The 12,111-nt window shown below is 40.9% G+C and overlaps 1 protein-coding gene across 1 annotated transcript; it reads right to left on the bottom strand.

The window, feature by feature from the left end:
* Positions 1 to 1,030: 1,030 nt before the first annotated feature.
* LOC115678233 (uncharacterized) lies at positions 1,031 to 4,901 on the bottom strand. Its single transcript, XM_030601574.1, has 6 exons — positions 4,755 to 4,901; positions 3,831 to 3,917; positions 3,688 to 3,717; positions 3,008 to 3,172; positions 1,604 to 1,747; positions 1,031 to 1,411 (listed from the first exon to the last, which is right to left on the bottom strand). Exons 1-6 carry the CDS (start codon positions 4,899 to 4,901, stop codon positions 1,031 to 1,033), a joined length of 954 nt encoding a protein of 317 aa, XP_030457434.1.
* Positions 4,902 to 12,111: the final 7,210 nt, after the last annotated feature.

Raw genomic sequence — 12,111 nt, 5'->3', positions numbered from 1 at the left:
CACTTAGGATTTAATTCACATTTTACTATTTTTTATCAATGAATTTATGATAATGAAGTTCACTTAGAGTTTAGTTCACATTTTATTAATTTTTTTAAATAAAAAAATAACAAAAATATATATTAAATAGTCGGTCCGGTCCGGTTCCCCCTTGGAACCAGGAACCGGACCGCCCGGAAACCGGTTCCGCTTTTAGGAACCGGGAACCGGACCGATAGTCCCGAGAACTGGACCAAACTCGTCGGTCCGGTCCGGTCCGGTCCCGGTTTGGGCGGTCCAAGTTGCTCACCCCTACCTTGATCCGTTTTTTTAATATTTTTTAACATTTTTTTTCAATTTTGTTTAATTAAAAGATGAAAATACATTTTAATAATACAAAATGTACCTATGTCTATATGCAATGCAATTAAATAATTTTTTTTTATTTTAGGAATTAAGGATATTAACCTCTAGATTTTTGCATAATTAAGTATGGGAAAAATTAAAAAAATAGGTGTCAACAGTTTCTCAGCCCCCAATTACGCTCAATACCTCGTATAGTTTTTAGCCTTAACAATTCATCATCGCAAATTAATCTCTCAATTTTACAGAGGAATGACACAAATAGGAGTTTGCATTATCTGAAATTTCATTGGGAAGGTGGTGCTCATGGGTGATGTGTTGGATACAATATTTAGGGTTTGCAAGTTGAGGAAGCTGGTTAGGATGAATAGGAGGCTTAAAGAGCCAAATGAACTCATCAGTTCTCAACACATAGCAGTGATCGAACCTGCAATGTGCACGAGAATGTTCCTGTAGGGTTGTGAAAAATAATTCTCACGGCTCATTTTACTAATGAAGCTCGCCGTATCAAATTAGGGTTTCATAAATAAATAAAAAAGAATTATGGAAGGTTAATCCTTACGATAGCCTGCCTTGAGAAATAGGAAATCAAGAGGGGAAAATAATTCAAAATGCAATTTGGAATTACAAAACCTGCTCAGTTTTGCTTATTAAGTTGCTCAAAGTACATTTGTTTTTTCCATAAAAGTCATTGTACTCTACAATAACCTCCCGGGCCTCCATAGCTAAGCGTGTACCCCATTTTCCGCACATTGCCATCGTTCTTCAAGGCATAAACGTTGGACTTGTCGACCCATTCTTGAATTTTATTGGAAGGTTGAAGGCGGGCACTTCCTCTGTAGAGCCAGTACATGTGACTGAAGTATGCGGCATACTCGTAACTAGAGTCGGGATAACGGCCACTTCCCAATGGAGGACAGTATCCATTGCTTGCCTCTTGGCCAGCTCCTCCCCAAGCTGCATGCAGCGAGCCGTTGCGTAGATTGGCGAATAGTTCCTTCGGCCAATAACCCACTTTAACTGGAGGATCATTTTTCACGATCAGCCACCAATTCGCAGTATGCAAGTCCTGGTCAAAAAGAAAATATCCTGTTCACAAGTTTCATTTCACATGTTACAAAGGTCCAACATGCACCGGATTGATTTTTCCGCCGATCATGACATGATCTCGTCGTATTATGAAGCAAAAAATATGATATGAACATCTTATGTAAGACCGAGATTGCTATATGCCTTGATGAGCTTGATGAATCAAGCTTACCTGTTCAATTCGAAGCAATAGCTCATATCGGGTCCCGCCGGGGACAGAAGTATCGTAGAATGGATAATTGGTTGTTACTTCCCTATCTACTTGAACAAAACCTGGACATCGAACGTTATAGCACCCATTACGATAACCATCGCCCTATAAGAGTAATATTTCAGTCAATTGATAATTTGACTTTCATCCGGTTCTCATGTTAGGTATACAAAATTGGAGGAGTGAAGTTTTTAAGGGAAAATTACCAAAAAAGTCCTAAACCTTTTGCAATTGTGCCAATTCAGTCCTAAACCTTTTTTTTTGTCAATTCAGTCCTAAACCTTTTTGCAATTATGCCAATTCAGTCCATCCGGCCACTTTTGGCCGGCCGACGCTGACGTGGCCGCCGGCCAGCTGACGTGGCGCCGGCCGGCGTCCGCGTGGCAATATTTTAATATTTTTTTATTATTATTTTTGAATCTTTTTTCCTTTTTTCGTTTTTTTTTCTTTTCCTTCTCCCCCCTGGCCTATCCGGCCAGGGGGGAGGCTCGCTGGCGAGGGCCCAACTCCAGCGAGGCGAGCTAGGCCCTCGCCGCCGCTGGGCGAGCTCCGCCTCGCCGGAGCTGGGCGAGGCTCGCCCAGCGGCGGCGAGGGCCCAGCTCGCCATGGCTGGGCGAGCTCCACCCTCGCCGCCGCTAGGCGAGCCTCGTCCGGCTCCCGGCGAGGCGGAGCTCGCCATGGCCGGGCGAGCTCCGCCTCGCCCGGATCTGGCGAGGCCGAGCTCGCCATGGCGTGGCGAGCTCCGCCTCGCCGAGATCCGGGCGAGGGCGGAGCTCGTCCCGCCAAGGCGAGCTCGCCCGGCCATGGCGAGCTCCGCCTTGGCTGGGCGACGGCGGAGCTCGCCCAGCTGCGGCGAGGGCCCAGCTCGCCTCGCCAGAGCTAGGCCCTCGCCGGCGAGCCTCCCCCCTGGCCGGACAGGCCAGGGGGGAGAAGGAAAAGAAAAAAAATAAAAAAGGAAAAAAAATTCGAAAATAAAAAATATATATATTAAAATATTGCTACGTGGACGCCGGCCGGCGCCACGTCAGCCGGCCGGCGGCCACGTCAGCGCCGGCCGGCCAAAAGTGGCCGGATGGACTGAATTGGCATAATTACAAAAGGTTTAGGACTGAATTGGCCAAAAAAAAAGGTTTAGGACTGAATTGGCACAATTGCAAAAGGTTTAGGACTTTTTTGGTAATTTTCCCAGTTTTTAATGGTGATAGAATTGATCGAGCATGTGCAAACTGACCGTCCAAAATGTGAATAATCGAGAAATAGTATCGCCATTTAGTCGTTGGGAGACCTAGTAAATAAAACAAGTCAAGCAATTGCCACATTTTTCATCATAATTGACTTCTTCATACTTAGAAACCAATAACTTACCCGCCAACCTGCTGCGATCAAGCTGATATGATCTGGAGGACCGGTTTGAAGCCATATATGGTGTGAGCTGAACTGGTCGGGAGCAAGAGTTAGATTGTAGATGGTCATCCTCGCACCAGCTCCATATTTGATATTTTCTACGTTATCGTCCGCCATATAAACCATCTGCACATGATCTCATACATAAGGACGATGAAGGGAGAAAAAAATTCTATATACCTTACGTTCATCACCAATTGAATGTTGTTGGGTAACAATTTAATGATTCAGATGTTTTTACGTGTATTCATGTACTCGTGATATGTGTTTTCACAAACTCAAAATAATTGTTCTATATTTAGCAAAGCAACTCTAAGTAGAAGTTTATGTACCTACCACAACATGTGAAAACTGATATCTAAATATAGATATGTACAAAATGAAAATTCTAATAAAAATTTTGTTTTGCAGAAATTAAATATACATAGAGAGAGAGAGAGAGAGAGAGAGAGAGAGAGAGAGAGAGAGAGAACATGTTGATTGTTGGTATTCTGTCCCATGGCAGATACAGGTGGCACTTTGGGAATGGATCTCGCCCTTATCAAATCTTCCTTAGTTGCTCGAGGAATGGGAACTGTTCCAACGGGACAAGGTTCTCTCAATCCGAAATTTACGGATTTTGCATTTATGGGAGTTCTAACCTTTTCAAAAGGAGGCAACTTGGGTTCTAGCTGCCAAAAAAAACGAAATCATGAAAGTCAACGTAAACATTTGAGACAAATTTCATATTAGACTATCCCGTAGTTTAGTTGATTAATGGGGAAAAATCAATAAACATTCTCACCTGAATTTTATGATTTTTGAGTAGAGGATGATCAAATGCTGGTTGCTTGTGAATAGGTATACAATCGATGGTCTCTCCTTCTTTACTCTTTCAGAGAAGTATCAAACGCAGTCAACCATTTGTCAAGCAAACATTAGTACTTGCTGAGAAATACTTGCAGAAATTGTGGTTGAAAAGTAGAAATAGTGTTCAACAATGGAAATGATGATTAACTGCCCATACATGTCTTGGTTATCATCCTCCGACTAACATTTGCCATCTCAAATGTTGGGAAGAAAAGCACCAGCAACTCTTAAATCTTATTCGGTAACCCTATGAAATGCTAACCATGTTATTTCGATTTGAAATGATTAGTATGCTATATAAGTGTAACATGTTCCTCTTTTCCTTTGAAAACAATAGCAGCAATAATAGATCCAAAATAAAGGTCAAGCACCTTTATGAATGATTAGCTTATTTTGGTAAATGTATGTTAGGATTGCATGAATTGAAAGATTTTCCTTAGGCAAAAAAAAAAAAATTGCTGAGACTCACTTATATGGAAATAAACTTCTCTATGAGGAAAAGATTGAATGGGTTCCCCTCAATAATATGCATGTTTGCCATCTGTTAAAATAAATACAAGCTTGTCACTATTTTCACTGAATAAAGGCATGCTTGCCATTTGTCCATGAATAATCTATTTTAATTGATACTTACATAATTTAGCAGACTAAATCGACGCAATCATTTCTTTGGGCTTAAAAGATTATTCTTCTACAGTTAAAGAAAAACTGAATTCAAAAGTTTAATAATTTATTTATATACATATTTTTTGCATTTCATGGGCTAATCGTGCTAGTACATACGAAATTAAAGAACGATTACACCTTTTAATGTAAAAATTCCCAAAAAATAGAAGCTGTAAATTCGTAGAAGCAGTACCACAAATGTCTTGACGGCAGGGTTATTCAAAATCTTTAGTTGTGCCTCTATCTCCGAATCATCCTCGGAAATGCTTGTTGCTTCGCCCCAAAAACCACGAACGCCGCACCAAATGAGATGCACCAGCAACAGTTTCATCAGAGCCATTGCTGGTTTTGACACAATTCTCTGAGACATGAAGAGAGGTATAAGAAAATATGAGAGATCAGTGCCTATATAACAAGGTTTAGCGCCGATATCCGCCGTTGGATCAAGTGGTTTTCAATCTCGACCGTTAGTCCATTTTCACATGGTTTTGCATCTTAAGCGGCGAGGATATTAATGATATCTGCTTTTATAGTCACGTAAAAGGAATACAGAAGCACAAGCTGCACAGGCACCTTTTCTGCCCGTCCTTTTTTGTGTCAGACTAAAGCGGCAAATGAGTAATTATCCATTGTTCATGGGAAAAAGTTTCACAAAAGTCCCAAAGCTATTGTATACGTATCAATTTAATCTTAAAACTTTTCATGTTGCTAATTTAGTTTCAAACCTTTTTGTCCCGTGTCAATTCAGTTATTCCGACTAATTTTGGCTAAATATTATTGACGTGGATGTCATCCGGCTTACGTGACACCGCCGAAGCTGACGTGGATAATTTTTCATATTTTTACGATTTTTTTATTTTTTATGATTTCTTTTCTTTTCTTCTTTCTTCTTCCTTTTGTTGATGACTGGCCACCGGTCACAAGCAATGGCCAGGCAGGTTGGCCTCGCCAGGGCGAGGGTTGCTGTTGCCATCGCTCGCCATAAACAAGGCCCAGCCAGGCGAGGGCCTTCCTTGTCGAGGGCTCCCCTCGCCAGATCTAGCCTAGGCAAGGCCAACCCTCGCTGGGCCTCGCCTAGGCCAGGGCGGCCTCATTGGGGCTCGCCCTCGCCTATGGCGGGCGACGGTGACCCTTGCCCAGGCAAGGCCAGCCCGTTTGGCCATGGTCGGTGGCCGGCCATTGCTTGTGACCGGTCATCGGCAAAAGGAAGAAGAAAGGAAAAAAGAAAAAAAAATCAAAAAATATTATTATAAATTATCTACGTCAATGCTGGCGGTGCCACATAAGCCGGCAGGCGTTCACGTCAGAAATATCTGGATAAAATTAGCCGGAAAAACTGAATTATCACAATTTCAAAAGGTTTAGAGCTAAATTGGCACAATTAAAATGTTTTAGGACTAAATTTGTACCAATGCAATATGTTTAGAACTTTTCTGACACTTTTCTCGTTGTTCATGTAAATGATAGGTCACCACGTAATCGATACTATTTGTCAATCTATTTTCTCTAGTGGGGAACAATGATTGAGAAGAATTTTATGATCATACTATAAATGGAAGTTGTGTGGAAGGAACAACCTGTCGTTACTTCTTTGTCTACTTGTACAAAGCCGAAACTCACTGTCCATTGTATGAATAATCAAGGACTAGTACCACTGTCACGCCTCGAACCCCATCGAGCCTGCGACATCCCTCTCCTCGGTCGGAAGAGTGCGACGTCCCAGGAATAACGTCGCCGACCCAACGATCCATCAGAATTAAATCGCAGCGGAAGTAATCAAAAATCCCGGACATTAAAATTGGAGAACACCAGGAAGGAACAAATCGTCAAACCACCAAGCATAATTACACTTCCAAATATTTACATCATCCGCCAATACAAACCACAAAATAATTTATAAGCACACCGAACTATAAACTCCAAACCACCAAAATATCAAGAACAGCTCTCTAGATCAGCACTATCCAAAAATGGGGCGCATCCTCCTCCCAGAACTATCCCCTACGCCCTCTCGAAGGCGTCCACTCTGACTCACTGTCCTCGGCATCACCACCTGAATCCTCCGCAGCTGTCTGCTCACCCGACGACTCTGAGTCGACCTCAATCTCTACATTCAGGCGGGGGCTCTGAAATGGTTTGGTTGAAACAACCATGAGATCACATCTCAATAAGTCACAACCTAAGCCCCACCTAGGCTATCACGTAATTCCAGACACATCCAAACGCGCAACCAAACAACCACACAACCAGCAATCAAACATTCACACATACCTGGACGCTCTGCATACGCATCATGCACGTTAGCCCACAATCCCAACATACAATTCTTGCACGCATGCCATCACACACTTTCCACATATCGATACACACGCCAATCATACCACAGCAATACATCACAGCCGCGCGCGTGCCTCAATTATAAGGCAAAACCTACTTGGGCACGTCCCATACCATGCCTAGCAGATTTTACCCCATAATCGCGCACTGCATCACGCGATACAAACACACTCGCGCACTAACTCACACCATGCATCACTTTCACAATCCTCACATGTCAAGCCAAATCCCGCTCGTTCTCAACCTTTCCACCATTCTGCGCCCGCGTAAACGCATCGAGGCCAACGGTCTTCGACCTCGTCGGGCATCGACACCCCGTCGGGCCGGGCATCGTCACCTCGTCGGGGACGGCATCGTCCCGCGTAAACGAACACGCCTCGGACGGAATCCTACACACACTTTCCTTCTACCGCGCCCGCGTAAAACGCATCAGGCCAACGGTCTTCTGACCACGTCAGGCATCGTCACCCCGTCGGGCCGGGCATCGTCACCTCATCAGAGACGGCATCGTCCCGCGTAAACGAACACGCCTCAGGACGGACCTTACCCCGTGTAAACGAACACGCCTCAGGGTATTACTTTTCCCATCAATCCTACATTTCCGTACCTTCGTTCCACACTCTCCACACGTATCACACGGCCACACATACACACGGTCACACACAAATTCACATCTCGCACATACTTTTCACAATTACCCACCCTCATCACGCGAACACCACACAAACACCCAAGCTTGGCACGCGAACTCAATGCGCAATCACGCCACCATACCTCACAACCACACAATCACACATACGAGCTCATTCAAGCATCAAACTACCCGTCAAAATGCCACGATAACACCGAATAATTCTCGAGAGAGAGAGAAAAACCGAGAATATGTAAAATCGGGTCCAAATTGGGCAGTTGCGCAGTGACAGAAATCCATTTGAAATAAATAGTAAAGAAACTCCAAAAATTCTAAATTTTGGATATGTCATAAAAAACATCTTGATCAACATTTTTTATGAAGAACACGAAATCCGGTTCAATCTACAACCATGCCTTTTTGTCCCTTGAAGTCAGACCAAAATCTGTTCGCTCTAACAGACTGTTTTATCCTCAAAATACATTTCTTTTAACATCCAAATCACCTTGAAAATCTTTGAAATTTTTATATGTTATACCCAAAAATGTCCCCAACAATTTTTGTGAAGGAATTATTTTGAAAATAGGCCTGAAAAAATTTATAAAAATTCGAACAGAACCGAAGGTCGGGTGAACAGTAAATCGGGCAGACCCATTTCGGTCCAAAGATGGACTTCCGAATGGCCTCAAATGATTTCCAAAAATTCCCAAATTAAATTATGTTATACCTCAAGATGTTGGGAAGAAATTTCATGAAGAAAAATTTCTCAAATTCGGCCCAAAAAATTCTATACAAAAATAGCAAACCGGGCGGGTACAGTAACCGCGAATCCGCGATTCACCCCGAACCTCACGGGTTCAAACCCGAACCGATTTCTACCGAATTCCAACCACCTAAACTCATTTTCCGACGTCTAATCCAACCCGCAACAACCGCTAACAGTCATGATCAGCCATCAACAACCACGATCAGCCACCAATAACCACGATCAACCACCAATAACCATTATCGACACCTTAATCAACCTCTAAATCCTCTAAACCATACCCGAACGAGTCCGAAAATACCCGACGTCCTAAATAGGGATTAGATCGCGACTTACTTGGTTCTAGAATAAAGCGGCTAGAACGTAGCGCGGCGGCGAACGGCGGGGACGGCGGTGGACGGCGCCGCGGCTTGGCAGTGGCGAAGGCAAGCGGCGACGGCGGCGGTCCGGCGATGGGGGCTTCACGGTGGGGGAGAGTTCGGGAGGGAGAGAGAGGAAGAATTTGGTGGGGAGGAGGCTGCCGTGGGGGAGGGGAAATGAGTGAGGAGAGAGAGAGATTTGACTTAAATAGTCAAATTTTGACCAACTTTTCCAAAATGCCCATTTTGCCCCTCTCTCACTTGGTCTATATTAATCCAAGCCAAAATATCCAAGGGCATTCTAGTCTTTTCATCCTTGCATTATTGGGTTGATCTTATCCTCTTAATTTCCCAAAATAATTTTCCAATAATTCCCCCTAAAATTCGGAATACCCAAAAATAGGCCTAGGGGCAAAGTCGTAATTTTCCGGTCCCGGGCCGAATTTCCATTTTTCGACCATACCAACCCCAAATATCATTGGCCACACTAAAATGACGTCATCCTCGTAAAAATAGTCGCGCACGATCCCGAAAATCGACATCCAAGTCCGGATCCAATTTCGCGATCAAAATCGCCCAATCTCAATTTTAGGGTCTCTCACTAACAGGCGCCTGTTTAGGGATTACGCGTATCGACCTAGGGTTATTCGAGTCATGGCGACCTCAATCGTCACCGAAGATCGATTCATGATCGAGTTCTTAGGTCCACGTACATTTCCCTAGGTAGCCATTCCCTAAAGGTTAGTATCCCGAGAATGATCAGTTCCAGTCGAGACTTACTAAAGAAATAACATCTATTTCATTGATTCTGGAAATAGGTCGAAATTCAGGATGTTACAAACACATTATAATTGTGGAGCCTAGTGATAATATAAGATGCTAGACAACTGCTCTTAGGATATCAAGAATAGTTGACTTGTTTACACTTAGGCTCCATTTATTTTGCGAAAATGAATTATTTGAAAAATATTTTCCTAAAAATAATTTCTTACGTCACTTGAAATAGTTAGTCGATGAAAATGTTTTCATTATCGACAACATTTATTGTTGCTGAGGTCCGACGACTGGCTAGAGGAAGAATGAAGAAAAAAAAAAAGAAAGAGAATGAAAAGAAAAAAAAAAAGGAAAAATAAAAAATTTGTAAAATATTAAAATATTATTAAAAAATTTCCACATCAGTGCTGGTTGTGCCACGTAGGAAGGTTGACATTCACGTTAGCGATTTCCGGCCAAAATTGGCCGGTTGGACTGAATTGGCATAAATACAAAATATTTAAGACTCAATTGATAAATAATCATTACTTTGTAAATAGAATAACGCTAGTATAGATTACAGTAAATGACTATATCAATACCTTCGTCTACCAAATAATTTTGTTTTAATATATCTTGTCCCTTGGAATTGTTTGAGCATGATGTAAATTCCTAATGATATCATGAGTTGGATTCATTTGTATGGCCCTATTTCTTAATTTTTCTAGACATTAGTGTTTGTTGAGTAGATATATTCATCATGGTCTTCCTAGTTTATCGCATTTATTGATATATGAGATCATTAGTAATTAAACCCACTGAGCTCATATAGGATATACGTATACCTACTGTAAAATTTGTATCAAAAATTTGCAAATTGACCCCCTATATCGAAATATAGTCATATCGGTAAACGTCTCGAGTTTTGATCAATTGACCTCCTTGCTCCGCCACTGATTATTGCAGATGATTTAAAAGGTAATCAAGTTGTTAGTAGAACTGCTTCTAATGAAGTCATTCTACTGAAAATGAAAACAAAAACAGAGAAACAATTATTTAGAATCCAATGAAATAGAGAGACATTAGAAGACAATTAGGAAAATTTCCAAAAGGTACTTCATATTAGAAGCAAGACTAATGCCCAAACAATCGTAAACAACTATCAAATTGAGAAAAAAATAAAAGATGATTGTTGATTTCTTCAAAACTTCTTGTCAATTAATTTGATGGAAGACCATTTCTGGGAATGTATTTTAGAATTTTTTATGTTGGGATGACGGAAAACTAGTCGATCAACGAAAGCATTTTCCTTGACTTCCCCTTGTGACAAGAAGGAAATTATGGTCCCTAACATCTTGCTACGCATCCAAGTGAGAAGAATAAGTCACTCTATGTCTATTTCCTATCTTCATCAATTTTTTTCTTTTTTTTCCCTGATAAATCTCATATGTTTTCTTTCTCCATAGATTTTGTCTACCATTTCCTGAATATGCATCATTAATATTTATGTTCTTCTACATTTCCAAAAAACACTATCAATCCATATTATATTAGAAATATGATTTCATAATTTCTTCACTAATTTTTTTTTGTAATTCTTGTTATTTTAATGTATTACGGAATAAACAAAGAAGAGACTAATTCCAGTTTGTTAATCATCACATGCTCTTTTTTATTATACAAGTTGCATTTAGTGAATTCATTTATCATATACCATAAAATCAAATTCTTACGAGAAATTTTCAGTGAAATAAACAAAACCTTGTATAGAAATTGTGACCTAGCCATTGATTGCTTGGTTTCAGTAGGACAGGGGACCGTTATGACCAGTGTGGTTTGACTGAACATCCGACGTCATGAAAATGTCTCAAACTCTAAGAAGGCAGAATTTCAAAGACAAGTGGAAAACATGCATTTTCCATGGAAAAAAAATGGCAGCCATGCCTTATTTCAAGTTAAGTTTTAGTCCTTCAATGCTCGTCTTTGACCCATGAGGGCCGTAACTCCCGAGTCTTGAATGCCTTTTCTGTTTTTTCCATTTTGGCTGCTATTGTTAACAAAGGCTATTATCGTGATAGATTTATACATGAATTTCATGAGGAAGGGTTTTGTATGGTCTATGCATCATTGCTTAATTTTGGTATAATGAATAAAATCACAATATCCTCGCGATATAAATCCCAAACAAGCAGTGTAATCTGCATTTGAATATTGAACATTCTTATCTTCAATTAGTTTTCTCATCTACTAGCATTCCCACGAGATAAAACTAACTATACAGATACCTTCTTTGGTTTCTTTAATATTGTCCCTCTTGCACAAAATCCATTGAAAGAGAATGCATGAATATCAAAGGTCCCATTTTGCCAAAATTCGGGGTATGCTGCTGCCATAAGATATAAATTTTTAGTTTATGTTAAAATTCAATCATAGATGTATTATAGGTAAATCAAATTTAGGTTAAATTAATACTGAATTTTGAATTCGTTAACATAGCTAGTTTAATATATTTTACAAATGTTGGACAAAGAAATAAAGTGAGTAGACAATAAATAAAGGGTTATTAACATAAAAGTAAGTTGTTGACCTCCAAGTTTTGATTGGATTGAAAGTACAAAGGAGAAGTTCGAATGTGGAAGAGGCCTATAAATTTGGCCGAAGTGCCAAAAACGAGATCGTCATAACTCTCACAGTGCAATACAAG

The sequence above is a fragment of the Syzygium oleosum genome, unplaced genomic scaffold (assembly GCF_021117445.2).
Source record: "Syzygium oleosum isolate NSW1041296 unplaced genomic scaffold, Sole_v2.1 Sole_v2.15, whole genome shotgun sequence".
In the NCBI taxonomy this organism is placed as follows: Eukaryota; Viridiplantae; Streptophyta; class Magnoliopsida; order Myrtales; family Myrtaceae; genus Syzygium; species Syzygium oleosum.
Note: the sequence above shows the minus strand (reverse complement) of the source record. Positions and strands in the feature narration are given on the sequence as shown.